Here is a 22,705-nt window from a genome sequence, read left to right on the forward strand (position 1 = left end):
ATATCGTAGGAATCTCACTCGACAGATAAATTTTACTATGTGTTTCTCCTAAGGCGCCCCCTCCGCCTTTCTAAAACAGAAAAAAAATAAAAAATGACATTTCAATTCAGATATGACTTAACACTGATATCTCAAGTGAAAAATTGGGAATGAATGGAAATGACAGATAGCGTGTGAAGGAAGGTCATGGAAGACACGATATGAGAACATTTTCGTCTGAGAAAAAAAAATATCAGCTTATTTTCTACGTCAGGGTGGAGGTTAGCCTGGGGGAGATTACACCGATGAATATTACGCCGTCCGATGGAATCCATTCGGCATCAGACATTCAAATCGTCTCCGTTAACCACCATTTTATTGAATAAATTAGAGTTCTACAGAGAGGGTTGAGTTTTGTGGGTGAATCGAGGTGAGTCAAGAGTCTCTTCTGATGATTGAGGGGGGACCTAGGTGAAATTTGAAAGTCTTCGATTGATAAGACTAACGATCGAGCAACTTTCGATGTATCATGGAGTACCTAAATAACTAAGAAAAATTTCGTACCCAACTCATTTTACCTCGCACGTCCGGCGAAAACCTTATTTTATTTGTTTTTGACTTTGAAATACTCCTTGCACCACAATTTTCATCCGATTCAACCTTTTGTTTTCAAAATGTTCATTAGATTCCATAGATTAAAACTAGGTATTTTTTCGATGATCTCAATTAGATCATAGAAAAATTCAATTTTTCATCACTTATGCGTAAAATGAAATTTTATACATGCTCCGCGTGAGCAAAGTCCACTTTTTACACATTGCAATGAAAAATAACGGTCGGTAAATTTTACCCTAGCCGTACCGTAATTTTTACTCTACCGGCACGGTAATTTTTATTTTTATCAGGATAAAATTTCTCTAACGTAGAATAAAATTTGATCATCATATATTAATTTTTACTAAATTTCGGGATAGAAATGAGGAAATGATGACTCATGATACACTTTTATGAACGGTAGGATAATTTTTATCAAAAATTTCTCTCCGTGTAGGTACCCCATAATATATCAAAAGTCGCTCGATAGTTATTTTCACCAACCGAAGATTTTCAAATTTCCTCTAGCTCCCTCTTAAACATTTATTAATACTCTCATTGTTAATCCGAGTAGACGTAATTCAACCGAATAACTGGTAATGTTCTGTTGTATCTCTCATTACGCATTACATCTAGGCTAAACCAGTTCAATCATGAGATTAAAGACGCACCAGAAGCGGAATAGAGGGATGATTTCAATTCAATTAAAAATCGAAAACTCCCTCAACTCCGTGTGTTACCATAGCAACAAAATTATTTTCACGCTTGAACCGTCATTGAAATTATTTAACTCCAATTTTCCATTCGTTCTTTTCTCTATCGTGGTTAGCCGCGGCGCTCCCAACCTCCCTCAACTCCAGAGAGATAAAACAAACCCGGAGAAAAGTATTTCACTGGGGCTGGGAAAAACCTCAACCCTCAGTTACAAGATGTCTGTGGATTCAAGGTGAGTAGCCTCTCCAACCGAGGAAAAATCGATAATAACCCTAAAGTCGACCGCCAAAAGCCTCCTCTGGCCGTGCTATCCTTCCGAAAAAAGGAAATAAAAATGGGTAATGCGCTGAGGGCAAATCTCTGCCTTTTGCCTTCGACACAACGTTTCGACTTTCCCTCCTCAAATCCACTGCTCTCCCATCTCACTCTCTCCATCACCATTGATCTTTTCCAATCCCCTGATTTAGTTACACGGGATGAAATCCACCGATGCGGTAACAAGAGAAGAGGCAAAAACCTGTGAAAAAAAGTTGCTCAAATAATTGATTTCCCAATTTCATTTTGTTTCGATTAAATTCACGATGGAGACGTAGAAAAAGTGATACTTTTTTCATCGCATAGTAATCGGAGTTTTGTCAGATGGGTGTTCCATTAATTCCACAGCGGTCATTCGTCATTCCATTTTTTTTCACTCTTTCCATCGCGTAAATGTACAGTCCCACGGAGATACACATTCAGGTTATTTTTGTGTCTCTTGGTTCTGTCCTCCCATACCCCGTTGACCGCCATTCCTCGGCGTTTTTCCCATTGACGAAACTCACTAACACCTAGACGCAACGGACGACTGAATTGGAGGCTTTTTTTCGTTTGACTGAACAATTTACCTTCACACCGAAAATTATTTCGTTCCATCTCGCGGAGGGAGAATGGACGATTTTTTGGAAAAAATGGGGAGAACTGTGCGTACGAACGAATGCAGTTGGAGGGACATGTGAGGGGGAACTGGTTGATCGAAGGGTTCTATTTAGGTACGGAGAGAACAGTTGAATAAAAATTACCTAGAAAATCGTGACAAGTTTTACCATACGAGTGCGTAATCGTGGAGCTAAATGTAATTCAGTGAAAAATACTGGTTTTTAGTGGATGTCTTATGATTTTCTCCACGGAGAGAAATATTCAGTGAAAATTACGGAACAATTCACGTAATCCACAATGGGGAATCGTTTTCCGGCAATTTTTATAGGAGTGGAAGAGAAGAAATCTGACACGTTCAGTGAATTCTCAGGTTCATCACCGAACAAAGTACGAAATTGTCATGTAATTTTCCCCGAAGAAGTACAATCTTACAGAAACTTCCCGACTTATTATGCCTCCAAAATCAAAAAATTTTGAATGTCCAATTTTTATGAAGCTGGTGAGTTATTTCTACGTTCCTTTCCGTAAAATTTCTCAATCATTGGGGAAAAATTACGGAACGACTTATTGTCCCCACAGCGGTGAGTCATCAGACGGGTGGTTAATTTTTACGGAACAAATGGTAGAACTTACGTGGTGATTGGTACAATTTCAGTTCCGACTCAAACTTTTTATTGAATTTTACTTCGCGCGCGGATTACTTTTCCAAAGGTATTTTTTACTTTTTTTGTCTAGTAATTTTTATTGAAATTTTCTCTCCGTGTCGGTAGACAAACACATCTATAGATGCTAAAATTATCCTCCTGTTCAGTAAAATTGCCCACACCGGTAGTTGTTTTCATAAGAATTAATTTCTGCAGTATCCAATAAAATTCCAATTAAAAATTATGAAAACTCAATTACTGCTCTGTACCGTCAATCCATTTAAAATTCGAATACAGCAGTTTCTTGAAATTCACAAAATTTATAAGAGTGAACTCTTTTCAATGATTTTTTTCAACATATATTCAGTTGAAAATAAATATTAATTTTGGAATAAATGAATTTCTTTGTGACAGTTTTCTCTATTTCTAGTTATTTTTGAAGTTTCATTAAATTGTAGGCTTAGTTTTAAAGCTTTCGCGCCCATAATTATTGATATCATTGGCTGTTGTAGATTTATAACTTCAATTTTTACAATTACTTCTACAGAGTTCTTGCATGATTTCTTTATTATAATATCGCTGAGTGAACTGTTATTATTTGACTTATTATTTTATCTAATTTTTCATTCACAGGTACTTTTTGTTTCTTTTTATCCATTGTGTTATTACACTGTTAGAAATTTCTTGAAATTTCAATCACAACGTCATCTGAATTTTCAATGTTGTGAATTTGAATTCAATTTCAAATGAAAACGTTTACAAAATTTCGCATTCATTTTGAAAATTCAAAAAAATTGGATTTTTCATGTTAAAGAATCATTGATTTTTCAATGAAAGCTTGAATTTCCAAACTCATCGTGAAAATTGAACATCACATACAATTCAATTTTTAATAGATTAAAAATTCAGAGAAGTTATTGCCTGAATTTTCAGAATTTTCAAGGTTTTTCAGTGCCGTATGGACCTGAAAATCGAGAATTACTTGAATATCCAAGAAATTAACTGATTCATCAATAAAGAATTCTACAGACATTTCATGTAACTTTGTCATTGTTAAAAATTTCAAGCGTTTTCCCATGAAATTTCAAAAGTAATTTTCTAGCAGTGTACTTCTTTTATTATTATTATCTATTCTTGGGAGAGAGTGAGAGAGTAGGGCCTGACCCCCGGACACAGGAGTGATCGATTGTATTGGAAATGTTTGTATGAATCACACATCCCTGTCATCAATCACGACTAGTTTCAGGATTTGGCCTAGTTGTTTGAACGAAACCGATTGATTTCAGATGGATTCCGTGCCGACTAAAGGTCGAGCCGAGTGTCTGTACACCGGACTACGACGGTATAATCCTGGTGTCAGGATGTCCGCCCGGGGTCGATGAGCCCGAGCCCTTCAAGACCGTTCTCTTCTGTGCGGCGCAGATTGACGATGCCCTTCAGGATATTGGCGCAGTTTTGCCCATCAATCTACCAGCGAGGCGACTTATCTACAGTCCAACTGGACCGCTCAATATGGACTACCACGATGTCAGAAGCTTTTCCGAGGCTGCGATCAGGGGGATCCAGAGGTAATTACCGATCACACTTGATCCCCTTCTCGGGGCGAAAAGGAGTAGCTTTCTCACTTCGGACGGACAGGGTGATTCCTTTCGTCCATCTAAAAAATGAGACTTCCTTGCACGTCACAGTGCTTTTGTTCACCAACTGGACGAAGAATTGACTAAAATTGTATTTCCACCGGTAGAAAATTTAAATTGCGTCTCGTTTCCGCTGCACTTTTAGTTGATATTTAATCCTATTCTGATCACCATAGTCAACACAGAGATGAAACTGGTTTTGACAACACTGTTAGAAATTTCCTGAAATTTTAGTCACACGGAGAGAAATATTCAATAAAAATTACGGAACAATTCACGTAGTCCGCAATGGGGAATCGTTTTCTGACAATTTTTATGGGAATGGAGGAGAAGAAATCTGAAACGTTCAGTGCATTTTCAGGGTCATCACCGAACAAAGCACAAAATTGTCGCGTAATTTTTCTCGAAGAAGTAAAATCTTACAGAAACTTCCCGACTTATTATACCTCCAAAATCAAAAATTCTTGAACGTTCAACAATTTTTATGAAGCGGGTGAGTTATTTCTACGTTCCGTTCCGTAAAATTTCTCAATCGTTGGGAAAAAATTGCGGAAGGACTTATCGTTCCCACAGCGGTGGGTCATCAGGCGGATGGTTAATTTTTACGCTTCGTACAATTTCAGTTCCGACTCATACTATTTATTGAATGGGACTTCGCTGGCGGATTACGTTTCGAAATGTAATTTTGACGTTTTTTTTCTGGTACTTTTTATTGAATTTTTCTCTCCGTACACAGCGTCATCTGAATTTTCGCTTCGCGCCAGTCGCTATAGATTAATTAAATACTATTTTATTTTCTTTTATCTTATTTTCGTCCTATTTTCGTCTTCACAATTAGATCAATGTAATTTTATCCATTCTTATTATTATTATATTGTGTTTTCCTTAATCCACAAGCTACAACTTTGAATGAACAGGAATTATGTTAAAAATCAATAAAAAGTGTTTTTTGTTTATCAAAACAAATATACAAAAGAAAAGTCATTCGATTTCTCATTCGGGTAATAGAAAAATCTCCCTACGTATTCCTGATAAGTTTTAAAATCTATTTTTTTCGAATAATGAAAGAATACCTATAAATTCGATTCCTTTCCTTATGTTTTGATAAAATGAAGAGAATTGGAGACTGAAAATGTTTAAAATGGGATAATCGCCTAGAAAATGGAAAAATTTGTTTTTCTTCATTCGTGTCGGCGGAAACGCGGAATTACTATTTTTGTTTTAAATCTAAGGTTAAAGTCTAAGTAAAAAATCCGCGGAGTAGAAACACACAATTTCGCGACCTGTTTACAGAAAATAAAAGCTCCATAAACTCGGAAAATTTTTCATCGGATTCCGGCGCCGAGTCGTTATATATCCCTTAGACATCTTTGTCTCTCATATTTTTTTCTGCTTCCTCTTCTCCACTTTTTTTCTCCTCTCCTTCAGTCTTTTGAAGTAATAGCACAACCCATTTTTCTCTCTACTCAGTCAGCAGCCAGCGTGCCGGCGGCGTTTTCGTACCTCACGGCTGTGTATAACCGTGTATACTAGCCGCAGAAACGCACGCGCATAAAAAGCATTTCAACTGCTGGTTGTTTTTAAGCATGAAAAAGCTTTTGATTCGTCCGCAGAAATTTCCCCGACAAAAAGTGTTGCACAGTGAGTGGGAGATTATGGCGTAGACGGTCAAGCCGCACGTGTCACCGGGATTTGTGATTTTCGTTTAGTGTTTGAATGTATTCCGAATAGCGAATGCTTGCCGTAAAATCCGTTGGTCTCTTTCTTCTGCAATTGAAAGAGTTTTATACTCTTTAATCTCAGGATTTATGCCTCATGAAATTGCACTTGCGCTTGCATTGAATGAATTACTTCTTATTAAATCTCCGAGACTAATGAACTCTTGAAAATTTTCAACATTTCATTAATCCCCGCACAATACTTTTCTCATAAAATTTCTCCCCTGCAATTTCAACTAAAAATATCATAAATAATGATTATGTACTTTGCCGACTGGGTTAACGGTAATTTCGTGCACACGGCTCCTTCAACAGTGAATGCGAGAATACGAATAAAGTGGTCTAAAGAATAGCAGAGGGGCTGAGGGGTGCATGGGTCAGAGGAAACTACGGCAAAAGGAAGGGTTGAGGAGTGGAAAGAAACATGGGGCGGATAGGGTAACTTGTGTTCTCTCATTCAATTACAGAAATTGTTTTTCCGATCCTAGAAAGCTTTGGCGTAACCTCCATTCACCGGGATAAGAGGATTTTACGTGCTTCTGGTGTATTCGCGATTCTACCTCTGCATCTCCGTGGGGCATTGGCGAATGGTTATCACGATGAAAATTGAAAATTTCTTATTTTGAATTGCATTAGCATAATGGGTTGACGGGGTTGAAGGAACATTGTAATTTTGTGGTTCACTCTGTGGTCTTTTATTTGCGGTGAAAAAATTAGACCGGGTTTGATCATTTTTCGGGAGATTTGAGCGGAATAATTAGTGAGACATTTCATGAGACATCACGTGACAAAACTTTGGAGAGAGGATTTCGGCCTCAATGAACATGAAAATCTTTGCTCTCGGGTCAGTCGCAAAATACGCAATATCGACTCCTCTCGTGATGACTCCGAGTCAATTTATTCCATCTCGGTTTCCAGTTTTTCGCGTTTTTTATATGTAAAAAACCGAGATTTTCGATTAAAAAACACGAAAAACTTGAAACCGAGATGAAATAAATTGGCTCAGAGTCATCACGAGGGGAGTCGATACTGCGTATTCCGAGACTGAGATCATCCCTCCAAAGTTTTGTCTCGTAAAGTGTCTCGCGCCATCACTACAAATAATCTCTGCAATTAAATGGGGTTTCCGAAATTTTCGGAGTTTTTTCGAGACAGAAAGTGTGGAATTTTATGAGGATGGAGTACAAATGAAACACTGAGAATAATCGACGTACTATTATGAAAATTATGTCTTAAGTGGAGAATATCGCACACTTATTCGATCAATATTCATGGTAGGTTTCAAACAAGAAATCGGTATTTTTGGGGTTCAAGGTATATCCTCAGAAAACGCGTTTCTCTTAAGATCGGCCCGATGTTTTTTATAGATAATGTTCATAATAGCTATCGAAAAAGATGTTAACTAGCTATACTATACAGTTTAGGAGATAATAAATACTGAAATGCGAGCTTCTAACACGCAATGCATAGAGGAAAATGGGGTTATGTGTCTCCCCGAACTCGATTTTTCCATCTTCTGTGAAAACGATTCTCACGATATTCTTAGAAAAATAATCCGCGATAGATTGATGAATTCCGAATACGGTCCATTTTTTGTAAAATTTTAGACTGCATAGTTTCTGCGATATTCAACTCTAAAAATGTAAATTTCGTGAAGGTACTCCCTATTTAATTCAAAAAATTGGAACTCGATTTTTCCATCTCATGAGAAATCAGTTCTTACGATGTTCTTAAAGTGCTTCGCGCGAAAAAGGTAAATAATGACACTCATTTGGAGTTCACATAGAATGTTTACAATCACAATTGAATTATTCATGAATTTTCATAGAATTTTTTTAGATTTCCTTTTTAAATTATTAACAATTGAAGTCGCTTTTTATACGTAGGCTCTTATGCAGATTTAAACCACGAATAATGAAAACTGACATAAAATGCTGTGATATTCATCTTTATGCGCGTAACTCAGGAGATTTTTTATGAATACTAAAATTGAAGCATTAATGACGCTGTTCAGAGAATAAAACTTCACGGAAACGTACTTCGCTGCACGTTAACCACGAACGCTGGGATAGATTGTAGTACATTTTTCTCCGTGTAGATGATATCTTCATAATCAAACATCTCCCTCCCAATGTCAATGTTAAACGTTAATCCCTGATAACATTGTTTCGATTGACAACGAAAATTATCAATCAATAAATTTTTAAGATGATTTTTTTTTTTTTTTTTTTATCAATGCATTAGAAATCCGTATAGGATTTATTAGCTTTAAAAAATAGTTCTTTACATTGCGGTTACGGTATCAATTGTTGATTTGTTACAGAGTATTTTGTGTTTTGACATTAAATTTTCAGGTTACAGTCTTTCAGGAACTTATCTATAGCTTTTATAACAGGTAGCTTCAATGAGTACACTATACGGTTGATGTTAGGTGGTAATTCTATGATTTCGAATCTTTTGCATCATTCTAACCCTCTTGTTTTCGTACTCGGGGCAGTTCCACAAAATGTGGTTGTGATCCTCTTCGGGATGGCCACATGAGCATTTTGGGTCATTGAGAATTTTTATTCTATGGAGAGAGCTTGCTGTGTTGATATGATTAAGATGAATTTTACATGAAAAACCCATTGGTCATTCAATTATTTTTTGATATCGGCGAATAAATTTGGCGAAGAGAGATATAATTTTTCTAAAACTACAGTTGAATATCTCCGACGAAATCAGTACCAACTGTTCCGTGTTCGCATAATTAATTTTTAAACACAATGAAGCTGTTAAATTTTACGACAGAGATTAATCACCAAGATTTATTCTGATATGTAGAGCACTAAAAGCTGGTGTGAGGTGTCCAATGATCGTTCTACTTCCTGACTTACGCTTCGAGAACGTCGAGCTGGTCACCCTTCTTGGTGCACTGGAGGGTCTCTACGTTGTAAGTACCTACTCAAAAAGTCTTCCATTTTATACCTTTCCCAACTCAACTGCCAACCATATACCTCCACTCGATCGTCACAGTGACTTCCCACTTCCCAGAATCGCCTCGTTCTCGTTGGGTTCCTCATTATATGGGAATTTTCTTTGTTCCATCAAGGGCCAACTCCATTCTACCCAACCCAATGCCATCTTTCACTCTGATTCATTATATCAATTCATTAACTCAAATTCAGTAGCGCAGAGGCGGGTGGAATAGATTTACATGTCACATAATTACTTTAATGACTTAAAGTCATAGGAAATTGAGTAACGCATACATTTAGAGCTTACGGTAGGATGTATCCAGCTTTAGGGAGACTTGAGGGTAACCGTCGAGCATTACTGCGCTTCTACAACTTCTTTTTCATTTAAGAGGAGGTTCAACCCGGGAAAAAACTTTCATTTTTCGAGAAAAAAATTTTTAAATACGATTTTCCGCGCGATTTTTCCTCCGGAATCTAATTCTGTAGGTCATAATTGTCTCTTGTCACTCAAAAGTAGAGAATCGATTTTTTTTTAATTGAAAAATCAACTTGAAAATTCGCAACGTATTTTTTCGAAATAGTTTTTTGAATATGATATGAAATTTTCACTCCTTAATTATGAAAAATTTGGGAGATGATGCATTTTTGCTTTCGAATGGAAGCATTGAAATACTTCCACTTTCACATTTTTAATAAATCAGTTTGCACCAAATCCTCTACTTCATTTAATTGATTCCTAATTGATTTTCAAAATCAATGTTCACCAAATCCCCTACTCAATTCTTGAATTCCTCTTTTCATTCGCATTCTTCAATACAACCTTCGTTCGTAATCTAGGACCCGACGCCACTAGGATGCACTGATCAAGTTTTCTATAAATTCTCAACTCTTATAAACAGTCTGAAGTCCAAATATAATCGAACGCAAACATTCGTTTTTAACACATTAATCTTTGAAATAACATTCCCTCAACTTATCTTGTAGTTCAAATCTCAATTATTTCACTGGCTACATACGTCATACAATGCCATCTTTTTATGCCACTAGTTCACTTATACGACTTTATTTTATTTCGTAGAAATAAAACCGCACGAATCATCAGTATTTCTACATAACGATACAGCGAGTAGAAACAAATTTATGGGCTATAAGAAAGATCACCTGATATGTTTTTATTGTAGTTCATGGTTTCAGAGATATTTCCGATATAAATGAATTGGAAAAAAATACATATTCATGATGGACGTGAATGTATTAGGATTTTCCCTCATAAAGTTGATTTAGGATAGATAATAATTTTGATTTTCAACTTCTCATTAGTCCTTCCATCGATCACTGTGGAACATTTTTTGCTGGAAAATTGGGAGGTTGTCTTGAAAATTTCTATCAAATGGTATTTCTAACAAAAATTGTAAGTGTTAAAGTCCATTCCAAAATAGCCGATAAAAAACGTACTTCACTGTTAGAAAAAAAATGAAATTTCATGGTCAGTTGACCAGTAATTTTCAGGACAGTGACACTGAATGCGCTTAAGGGGGAAATGAATCATGAAATTTCAGGCTTCACTGAAAATTCAGTAAAACTCTAGAATTTTAAACCGCATACTGACGAGAATTCCTCAATTTATTTTAATTTTCAATGTACTATGAATATTCGGTGCCAAATTACATTGATTTTTCAATAAAATCTGAAATTTCATGATTTTCTACCCCTAAATCGCATTCAGTGTCACTATCCCGAAAATTCAAGAATATATTTACTGGAATTTTCTGGTTTTCTACTCATTTTCAGGGAAAAATAGAATCGAAATTTACAGATCTCTTCGATTTTTCCCCGAAATTCTGAATTTTCAATGAGGAAATTCCTTGAAATTTAAGTAGTAATTAAATTCGATAAAAATTTCCAAAAAGTGTACCAGAAATTTCAGCTAAAAATTTTTAACAGCGCTGAAGGGAGGTTTTTCAAAGAGATCTACAAATGAGGTACATAATTGTGCTTAGTATTCAGGTCACATAGGAATTTGCACCTGTATAATACTCTACAAAGGATGAAATCGCCGATATTTTCTCCGTCGTAATATAATTGGTGTTTAATTCGTGACATGCGTTATCGGAACGAATGATACGTACTGATTCATGCGTAAATTGCATCATTCAATGACGTCTAGAAGAGATAACATTTTATCTCGCATTCGGTATCATGGCAATCTGTGCACGTCCGCATGAGACATATATTGTTGACGCTTTTTGGGATTGAAAGTCGCTTGATAAGATGCAGGAAGATTTCCCTATTTGAGATGGAGGTCAATTATTCAGTAGCGAAGCGGTAAAACGGTTTAAGTCGATTTTGACTACTGGTCAGTTTTCAATGAGTATCTCGAAATCTAAGGCAGATAGAAAAATTTTTGTTAAAACCTTTTGTGTATTTCGAATTGAGCGCTACGAAAAAGGTAATTACGAAAATTTCGCTATCGTTCTCAGATTCGGAGATATTCCTCAAAAACGAAGCTGAGAGCTAATTCGACTTAAATCGTTTTACCGCTTCGCTACTGAATTCAATAGTTGGGCTTTTTCAGGAGAACGCCTATTTAGTCCTATCCAATAAACTGTTAAAAATTGTTGTCCGAATTTTCCGTGGCAAATTCTGGAAATTTTTATCGTGTTCAAGTTCCACTACAATTTCAGAAAATCTTGTCATTGTATCGTTTTTTGTATTCAGCGAGTTATGATTTAAAAAAACAAAATTATATCGGATTTGACGTGGAATTGCTCACATGTAAGGTCCAGAATTTTTCAAGACTTCATAAAAAAATTAGGGGAGACCGAGGCAAAGCGAGGTAGCTAAGACAAAGAGGCGGGTGTCATAGCTCCTATCATACTTATATTACTTTTTAGCTATCACTATTCACATTCTAAAATTATGAACTCGTGTCTCCAACGTATTACAGTTGGGGGCCCGTTGAAGTAGTGTCAAAAATTTTAAAATAGTTATAAATGTTGTTTCTTTCTTTTTCACCTCCGAATCTCCAAAAAACAACAGAAAAACTATGAAATCGGTAGGGTTTTAATCAAAATACCCAATATGGCATCTCATCCCGGTGGCTAAAAGAATTGAAAGAATTTCCAGAGTTCTTCCATTTTTAAAAACTTTTTCCTCAGTATTATCCGAGTTTTTTGCGCTGTTCTTAACTTTTTATTGATCCTGGATCGATCCCCCGTCGACCCCTTGAATTTCTGCATTTTGGCCTTTTTTATGTACCCCACTATGCCCCGTTCATCCCGCTTTACCCGTTCTCCCCTAATTGAAAAAATGATACGGGAACTTCTGAGTTTCGGAGTGAAAGTTGCGAAGAATAACAGATGGAACACCTTAATCTCCAAAAAACACATTACCCTCATAAGTGTCCACATACGCCCGACAAAACGAATGAAACAACAGGATCTCTCCCTCTATTTTCGTCAGACCAAGTGACAATCACCTTTCTCCCCTGGTCACAATGCAATAATAACACGAGTGCCCCTCCCATCCCGCCATTCATACATACGACCCAGTGATATCAAGAGTCCTCAGCGTTCTCTCGTCGAGAAAGGCTGAACCCCTACGCCCGACGATTGTACATGAAAGAGAACCGAGGTCGATGAGGACGAGGATTTCGTTGTAGAAGGTAACTTTGGTTTCCAGCGGCAACTTTCAGCCCGAGGGCTAAACCCCAGCCTGTGCAAGTGGATGTAACGGCAGGGCGTTAGATGAGTTTAAAGTGCACCATACTCCCCCCTTGTACTTTGGACTATAAAGGCAGTAATGTATAGGACGAATCGACAGGCCCGATGAGAGAGTTTGCCCGAATATCCATCTCATACACCTCAAACTGAACCCATCCCTCCCCCGCCCTGCCCTCCCCGCAGTCCCTCTTTACTCCTTTCCCTTCGACCCGCCGGCCCCGGAAGGTAACGAATACCAAGCGTTCCTCCTCGATCCTGTGGCGGCCGAGCGGACGACCTAATTAGCGAAATACTCGAGCCATCGTCTGCTAGCTTCTTTGGTTCCTGTCTAACCTCCATGGCTCCCGAATTGATAGAGAGGCGGGGGTGGGGGTGAGGCGTATCATTTTACGAATACCAGAGGTAACACCAGGAAATTCTTGTATCGTGTAAATGGAAATTTGGGGAATGAAAAAGATTGTCGGCAACGCAGGAGAGTGGGAGGTGACTTCAAACTTCTCCGGAATTTTGTGAACTTGACTTCATCGGGGCTGGATGTCTTCCGCAGGATGGCCATTTCGGATTGATTGGGAAATATCCGCGAATTGGTCTGATATGGTCTGGTATCGAGGTAGGGGTTGACGATGGAAACAAGGCTCATCAAACGCTGGACCGAAGCTCGAAAATGCTCAATCAGAGGTGGGGTTCAAGCTTAGATCAGCCCTTATTGAGCCCCAAAAGGATAACATGAATTGAGGCTCAATTTCTAAGGCCCAAACAAGCCTTCATACCAAGGGCTGATGCAGGCCTTGAACTAGGAAATTTAAATTCGCAATCGCGCTGTTTTTGAACAAATTATATTATTATTTATAGGCATTTGTTTGAATGATTTCTGATTCTTTTGTCAGCCGTTCCGTCGATTTCAAAAACTCCATGAAAAGAAGTGCGGTAAGACCGTTTGTAACGGTCAATAATCCGATAAACCAGATTTAAAAAAATAATTAGTTAATCAATTGAACGCACTTACATTAATTGTGTTGATTGATTAATTAACGATGGACTAAAAAAATTAGCATTATTCTCTATCAATTATTTGTACTGAATGACTATTCGCGCACCTGTAATTGAAATACAATGAAATTGAACAATCGAAAAATTGCTTCTACTCGGGGAATTCGATCCGGGGTCCTTCTGATTCATAGTCCAGCGCGCTTCCTATAGTCTATCTGAAAATACTTACGACGATACATCCCAGGTAGGAATTGCCGATGAAAACAAGGCTCATCAAACCCTGAACCAAGGCGCGAAAATGCTCAATCAGGGGTGAGGCTCAAGCTTGAATCAGCCCTCATTCAGCCCCAGAATGATAACTTGAATTGAGGCTTAATTTTTAAGGCACGAACAAGCCTTGATGCCAAGGGTTGATGCAAACCTTGAATTACGAAATTTTAAAGGCGCAATCGCGCTATTTTTTTATCAAATTATATTATTATTGATAGTGGCATTTGTTTCAATGATTTCTGATTCTTTTGTCAGCCGTTCCGTCAATTTCAAGAACTCCATGAAAAGGAGTCCGGTAAGACCGTTTGTAACGGTCAATAATCCGATAAACCAGATTTAAAAAAATAATTAGTTAATCAATTGAACACACTTAAATTAATTGTGTTGATTGATTAATTAACGATGGACTAAAAAAATTAGCATTATTCTCTATCAATTATTCGTTCTGAGTGACTATCCGCGCACCTGTAATTGAAATACAATGAAATTGAACAATCGAAAAATTGCTTCTACTCGGGGAATTCGACCCGGCGTCCTTCTGATTCATAGTCCAGCGCGATTTCTATAGTCCATCTGAAAATTCTGACGACGAGACACCCAGGTAGGAATTGCCGATGAAAACTAGGCTCATCAAAGCCTGAACCGAGGCTTGAAAATACTCAATCAGCGGTGGGGCTCAAGCTTGAATCAGCCCTCATTCAGCCCCAGAATGATAACCTGAATTGAGGCTTAATTTCTAAGGCGCGAACAAGTCTTGATGCCAAGGGCTGATGCAAGCCTTGAATTACGAAATTTTAAAGGCGCATTCGCGCTGTTTTTTTATCAAATTATATTATTATTGATGGGCATTTGTTTCAATGATTTCTGATTCATTTATCAGCCATTCTGTCGATTTCAACAATTCCGTAAAAAAAGTGGGGTGAGACCGCTAGGAACGGTCGAGAACCCAACAATTTTTAATTGTGAGGATTGATTAATTAACAATGGATTCGAAAAAATTATTATTATTCTTTATCAATTATTCGTACTGAATAATATCCTGGCATTTGTTTGAATGATTCCTGATCAGCCGTTCTGTCCATTTCAGATTCCATAAATTCCATAAAAAGCATGGGGTAAGACGGTTAGTAACGGTTGATAACTCGATAAGTGTTAATTCTGATGATAGATCCAATATATTGTTGTGACAAATTGGCCCAACATGAGAATCTGCATTCTCCTTAATGCCAAATATCTTCGACAAAAGCTTGTCCATCTTGATAGCCCACTAATTCCGTCGTAACCTATACCAAAATCATCTACACCGTAGCAATAATTTATGATCATCAAACGGGCGCATCACAACTCATCATGTTCATAATCATTTATGCTTGTTCCCATCGCCAGTCTGGGTAATTCTTACCTGACTATTCATACCAGAGACACCACTAGGAAATTCTTGTATCATGTAAATGGTAATTTGGAGAATAAAAAAGATTGTCCGTAACGCAGGAGAGTGGGAAGTGACTTCAAACTTCCCCGGAACTTCATCAACTTGATTTCATCTAGGTGGAATGTCTTCCGCATGATATCAGCCCTCAGATCGGTTGAAAAATATCCGCGAATTGGTCTGACGCTCAACTTATACTTTTAATATCATCGTTTTTTCACCTCTCTTTGTTCAGCCTTTGGAGGTGAGGGAGAGCCATCCGGCAAGATGCTACAAAGCCCATCAACTTGGAGTCTGGAGTACCATCTGCAGCCAGAAGCTCCAAGCCATCGTGAAACTAGCATCGGCACTCGAGAGTGGTAGATACGTCGCTAGGGATATCGGTGAGTATTCAAGGGGAATGGAACTACATTTTTTTACCCCATTTATTTTTCTTTCATTTTCCTCAAACGTCATTTTATTACTACAACCGTGGTGTCCCAACGAGTTTGCGCGATAAAGTTTTTTCGAGTGCTGGTGTAGGAAAAGAAGAGGCGAAAAGAAAAAAAACACACACACAACTGGCGGAGGGGTGAGGGAGTAAAAAGGGGAAGCCTTCAATTGAGAAAACGAGTGAGCGTCAGAGTTTGTTCGTTTGTCGAATGGAAAGAATGGAGTATGAGGGAGTATGAGGGGAAAAATGGGTGGAGATGAAAAAGTGCCATCCTGGCTTCCTCGTCCTAATTGAGAATGGAATCGACAGAGTTACAGAGTTGCCTCTCTCGTTGCCATAGCTCTTTTTATTTTCCTTTCAATTTCAAAAGAATAAAAAAGGACGGAAAAAGTGGCCTCCGGGGTGCGGCGACCGGCGTGCTTTATCTATCATCGACAGGCGAGTTAATAAGACAATTTATTGACCCCCAGGTGGTGCAGATCCTGAACGAATGACACCAGCCAGAGTGGAGGAGTACATAGCCGAGCTATTTCATGGCTCAAACGTAAACGTACAAGTCATCAGTGATGAGGATACACTCCTCCAGGAGTATCCTCTCTTCGCAACGGTAAACCGCGCTGCCTCTGTTATTCCACGCCACCGTGGTAGGATCATATTTCTCACTTACGAGCCGCAGAATCCAGCCTGTGTATTAGAGACCCTTCTACTTGTGGGCAAAGGCGTTACGTATGATACTGGTGGTGCTGATATCAAGATTGAGGGAGGCATGATTGGAATGTCGAGGGACAAGTGTGGTGCTGCTGCATGCACTGGCTTCATGCAGGTTTTTCTCATACTTCTTTCGTATTTTTCTTCTTCACTTGCACTTTTATCGTTTTATCGTTTCTCTTCTTTTAATATCCAGTATTTTTCACTTTACGACATTCTTCTTATCGCAACTGTGGCTAAGGGAGATAATAAAAATTTGATATAGGTGGTGAACCTCCTTCAGCCACCAACAGTCAAGGTCGTTGCGGCATTGTGTGTCGTACGTAATAGCGTAGGGGAGAACTGTTATGTGGCCGATGAGGTGATAACTGGAAAATCGGGTAGAAGAGTTCGGGTTGTGAACAGCGATGCCGAAGGGAGAATGGCCATGGCAGACGCCCTTTTCCACATAAAAGAAATGGCCCTTTGCTCTGTCAATCCCCATATATTCACCGTTGCCACCTTAACTGGTCATGCTAAACTTGCTGCTGGCACCGGTTACTCAGTGAGTTTATAAGTCATTTTATCTGGAAAACCAAGCCGAAGTTGTTGATGAATTGTTGTCGGGTTTTGTATACGCCTTCGGGGCTCTCGAGTTTCAACGGAAGTTTCGGTAAAGGAATTTTCAATATTTACCATAATTCCATTGGGCGCGTTCTACAGACGCGGAGAATTCATTACAATGTGAAGTATAAGGGAGGCTTCTACCTCATTCTATTTTGTGCCTCGAGTCGTAACTTATTTCACCATTTGTCTGAAAGTCTGGTAATTTATTAAACCACCTGTGCCCTTTCTGCAGCCCTCGGGACGGTTCGGAGCAATTAGTTTTGGGGCAGAGTATTTTTACAGGAATTTTACTCATCCCCCGCAGCTCTTTCTCGACTGATAATGTTTTTTTTTAAATTTGGCTCGTGTGGTTCGAGTATGTTGCGATGGATAATTATGCTACATATGATGTTGGATGAACTCCGTAACAGCCATTCATCATTGCGATTATATTGAAGTAGCGGATTCAATAGAAATCCGAGTGTTTTTTTCTGTTTCTTTTTCGGCAGAAAACGCAGAAATTTTTTAGCGTTTTTGAGAGAATTAGAGAACTTTTGCTTGTTTTACAATTTATTTTCCAACTATAAACGAATTTTAGAAATTTATGCCAATTGTCGAATGAATTGAAGGTTACTAATGGGAGAATCCGGAGGTTTACTTTTGTTGAACGTTTTGTTGCAAGGGATATGTTCTGTTTTATATGAATTTTACCGTAGAGAATGTGAAATACTCAAATGCAGCCAACTATGTTATTTTCTTCTCTCCATATTATAACAGCCTGTCCTCGAATATTTTTATGTTATTTTACAGAATTAATAGATGTTCTCTCCACTCTATAAGGATAGTATACATACAGCATTTGCTTTTATTTGAATAAATTGAAAAATTGCTTGTTTCTCAGGGAATATTTTTGAATTTTCAGAAATCATTAGAAAGTTTTGCAAATATTCTGTATTTTCCTAGAAAAATAAAACTTCCATGAATTTTACAGGAACTCAATTTTTTAAATAATTCTATCGTTTTCTGGAAAACCCTGAAAATTTTCAGAAAGTTCAAGAAATCTCGAGAAAGTTCCGTTGCCTCCCCCGATACATACAAATTAGCGCAATAGTTTGTAGTATGAGCTCCTGAATCTCATTAGTAGTAACCATCCCCCTGAAATCAGTTCAATAGTTTTTTTTCGTAAACGCGTTCGAAGAAAAGGCATCAGATTCATTAAACACAAGATTAAAACAGATGAATTGCCACCAAAGGATGTCACTCAACATAAACCCTGACTCGTACCCAAGAATTAATAGATAACTACCTCGAAGAACCGAGTATTTGAAGAGAAAGTTATCTCTCATGAGGATTTGTGGTTACCCCAAATCATCATTCTCTCTCAACGTCATCTCGCGTTCACCAAGAAGAGAGAGGTAATTTTGCCCAACATTTATGATCGTTATCTCTGGCAGATTGTAATGGACAATGCGGTAGCAAGACAGTCGAGTAATGCTGAGAAACTCCAGGCATCCGGTGAGATGATGGGCGATCCATTTGAAATATCGAGAATACGTCGTGAGGATTTTAGATTTCACGAGGGTCGTGCCGAAGGCGACGACGTCAGACAAGCAGCAAATGTACTCAGTACGAAACTTGAACGTGGCCATCAGGGTCCCGCCGCTTTTCTCATAATGGCTTCCGGCTTAGAGAAGGTAAATAGCAGTAGGTCAAAAGCCAGTTTTGTTACCATTTCACTAAAAACATTTGTCAAACTACCAAATGGCACATTGACTGAACGTTATTTCAGGAAAGGCTATTTCCATTTTACAGAAAGTCAAAGTGCCTTGTACTGTGTAAATGTTAACGTTGAAACTCTGTACATTTAGCACGGGTTAGGGGCTGACAGGCCTTTGAGATACAGCCATTTGGACATCCATGCGAGTGCACGTCGATTACCTGATCAACCTAGTGCTACACCAGTGCTGGCACTTGCTAAACGTTTCCTAATTGAGGGAAAGGGCCTCTAAACACCTCGACACCACATCAATCGATTATTACCGCGGTTTAGTTGATTCATAATGTTCGATTCATCAGTTTATTAACCAATTCCATCACTTTTGTCCATACAATACTCAGTCTCTCGCGGAATGCGGTCCATAAATTATCAATAACGATACATTTAGATGATTAATATATAATATCAGAAAGGTCAGAGGCTATTGGAAAAATATTGGCAAACGATTTCTATTAATATTAGTGTCGAAACATATAATGTCCAAAAAAATTAAGAAAGCATATGAATAAACAAAAAGTCATTCAGCAGAAACATAGGATCAACCAAACGCAAGGAGACTTTAAATGATTCTAACTGATAAATAGGTCCACGTTTACATTGCAAAGGTCAATAATGAGATAATTGCGTTGAAGCCATGAACAAAAAGATTTAGTACTTGAATACTCCTCACAAAAAAGTTATCCCCGTTTTTATGGAAAGAGATAAGCTAAAAAAAAACCTGTAACACTTTAACCGGTTGAAGTATTTAGATTACTTCAGATAATAGGCTAAATGTCTTGAAACCCATAAACTCACCCCAGAAAATTACAAATCACCCAGTTTCATTGTTTTCATCAGATAGCCTACCAACACTTGACACCTCGTCCATAATAGTAAATAAATAGCCAACTCGGATAGCCGTAAAGTCTTCCATCCCTCAAATTGACTTCGAAAATTCTTAAACTTCCTAAATTTACGAAACGTTTCCGAATTGAGGGAAACGGATTCTAAACACCTCAACACTCCATCAATCGATTATTACCGCTGTTTAGTTGATTCATAATGTTTGCTTCATCAATTTATTAACTAATTCTATCACTTTTTTCCATACAATACTCAGTCTATCGCTCAATGCAGTCCATAAATTATCAATAAATATACATTTATATGATTCTAACTGATAAATATGTCCATGATTACATTGTAAAGGTCAATAATGAGATAATTGCATTGAAGCCATGAACAAAAAGATTTAGTACTTGAATACTCCTCACAAAAAAGTTATCCCCGTTTTTATGGAAAGAGATAAGCTAAAAAAAAACCTGTAACACTTTAACCGGTTGAAGTATTTAGATTACTTCAGATAATAGGCTAAATGTCTTGAAACCCATAAACTCACCCCAGAAAATGACAAATCACCCAGTTTCATTGTTTTCATCAGATAACCTACCAACACTTCCCACCTCGCCTATAAAAGTAAATAAATAGCCAACTCGGATAGCCGTAAACTCTTCCGTCCCTCAAATTCACTTCTAAAATTCTTAAACTTCCTAAACTTACGAAACGTTACCAAATTGAAGGAAAGGGCCCCTAAAAGCATCGGCAGTTCGATCGATTATCACCGTTGTTTAATTGATTCACAATGTTCGCTTCATCTATATATACAATACTCAGTCTCACGCTGAATGCAGTCCATAAATTATCAATAATGATACATTTGAATGATTCTAACTGATAAATATGTCCATGATTATACTGTAAAGGTCAATAATGAGATAATTCCCCTGAAACCATGAACAGAATGATTTAGTACTTGTATATTCCTCATAAAAAAATGATCCTCATCTTTATGGGAAAAGATAACACGCTACAAAAACCTTCAACACTTTAACCGCTTAAAGTATTTAGATAACTTCAGATGATAGACTAAATGTCTTGAAGCCCATAAACTCTCCCCAGAACTTTACAAATCACCCAGTTTCATTGTTTTCATTAGACGACCTACCAACACTTCACACCTCGCCCGTAAAAGCAAATAAATAACCAACTCGAATAGCCGTAAAATCTCCCATCCCTCGAATAATGACAATCCACTCCTTTCCATCTCAATATCCATAAAGAATAATCCCCAGAAGTATAATTTCACATTAAAACACCCAGCCATAAAGTCCTTATTTCCTCATTGTTTAATTACTCAAGTTCCCTCGTGCCACGGAATTAAACGTGTTTGGATAGACGCCTCACATCGTAAATTCACATTGAAATCCAGGGCATTACGGGTTTTGGTACAGTGCAATGGGGCTGACGTTGCTAAATTTTACGACTCTCGAGTATAAAAGCTTGAGCAAAAGCCGTACAAGAAGCCCTCAGGGATACCAATACATCCTGTCCCCATTCACAATCTATCCTAGTTTTATACCCTCAGTTCAAATATCTATCTTTCCTAGTTCACCGCAACAACAAACACCCCTGACCCACAGTGGTTATTTCACACCCATCGTCCATCGATATTCTACTCCAACGAATTTACGTTTATAGGCTGAGACGAGCTCTTATGGTTGCTCGTATCGGCATGTCTCCACGAGGACAACCAATGATTTTTTTTATCCCTCCCCATTTTTTTTTACGATTATGCGTCAAGGGTTTTACAACCAAATATCGATATGAAATATTTGTCTTTTATGGCCTAACCAACATTTTATCATCAAGCCATAATCCATTGAAATACCTGTATCCCCTGTTATTTCAGCACGGTGCATGTAGCTGTACGCCCTTAAAGTATACACACATTGGAATTGGTTCACATCTATCTTCATGCCACGCTCTTGAAATACCATACTCCGGAAATCCTGTACTATCCATGTCATATTGCTATCTCATCCAGGGCAAGTGTTTAACAATACGAAATGATCCACCGGATGAGATGCAATATGTGTGTGAGATTGACTGCAAACCCGTTGGCATTGCACCACAACAGCCGTGTGGTATGATTGGAGATTCTGGGAGAAATCCCTGTATCGTGCCTTGCACACCTACCGCTGGTGAAAATCCGTGTCAATATCCTGGGGATGGCTGTAGTGGCAGTAAAGCGCCGGCTGAACAACTTATTGTTGAGCCTGTTTGCCTGCCCAATACGAAGAGGAATGGATTGTGAGGGTTGGGGGGGATTTAAGTGGATAAGGTAACGGATGTGACAGACAATATTGTGTTTGGATGAGGAATAAAGGACAAGTTACCGATCGTTGGAAATGGAGGTACCGTTTTCATTTCAATTACTTTATTATCGACTGATAGTAATGTGCTTTTACTGGCAGTCGCAATGTACAGCTTGAGCCAGTGGGTGGTAATTCTCTGGGGTCAGGAGTAAATTTCTAGGTTATCTGCATTATCAGATCATCCTTACTCCGTCAGTAAAATAGTCTCACCTGTAATTCACTCAGTTCTTCAATTCCTTTTTACTTCTTCCGCAAAAGTGCGTTCAAAAAATATGCCAATGCATTCAGCAATTTCAGCCGCAAAATAACTCGCGTTTATATATTTATGGATTTATATTTATTGATGTATACCCACAAATCGGATGGAACTATAACACCATGTATAATTCAAATGTTCCTTGGGAGAAAATTTTTTTATGGGAATTCCAGTGACACAATA

The 22,705-nt window shown here is 38.0% G+C and overlaps 1 protein-coding gene across 1 annotated transcript; it reads left to right on the forward strand.

Annotated features, from left to right (window-relative positions):
* The first annotated feature begins 1,502 nt into the window (after window positions 1–1,502).
* On the forward strand, window positions 1,503–22,205 carry LOC107045912 (putative aminopeptidase W07G4.4). Its single transcript, XM_015268318.1, has 8 exons — window positions 1,503–1,519; window positions 4,133–4,414; window positions 9,025–9,133; window positions 15,805–15,952; window positions 16,473–16,825; window positions 16,976–17,254; window positions 18,750–18,989; window positions 21,801–22,205. The coding sequence occupies exons 1-8, from the start codon at window positions 1,503–1,505 to the stop codon at window positions 22,203–22,205; spliced, it is 1,833 nt and encodes a 610-aa protein (XP_015123804.1).
* The last annotated feature ends 500 nt before the right edge of the window (window positions 22,206–22,705 follow it).

The sequence above is a fragment of the Diachasma alloeum genome, unplaced genomic scaffold, assembly GCF_001412515.2.
Source record: "Diachasma alloeum isolate Michigan unplaced genomic scaffold, Dall2.0 Dall_scaffold_01127, whole genome shotgun sequence".
NCBI classification, from domain to species: domain Eukaryota; kingdom Metazoa; phylum Arthropoda; class Insecta; order Hymenoptera; family Braconidae; genus Diachasma; species Diachasma alloeum.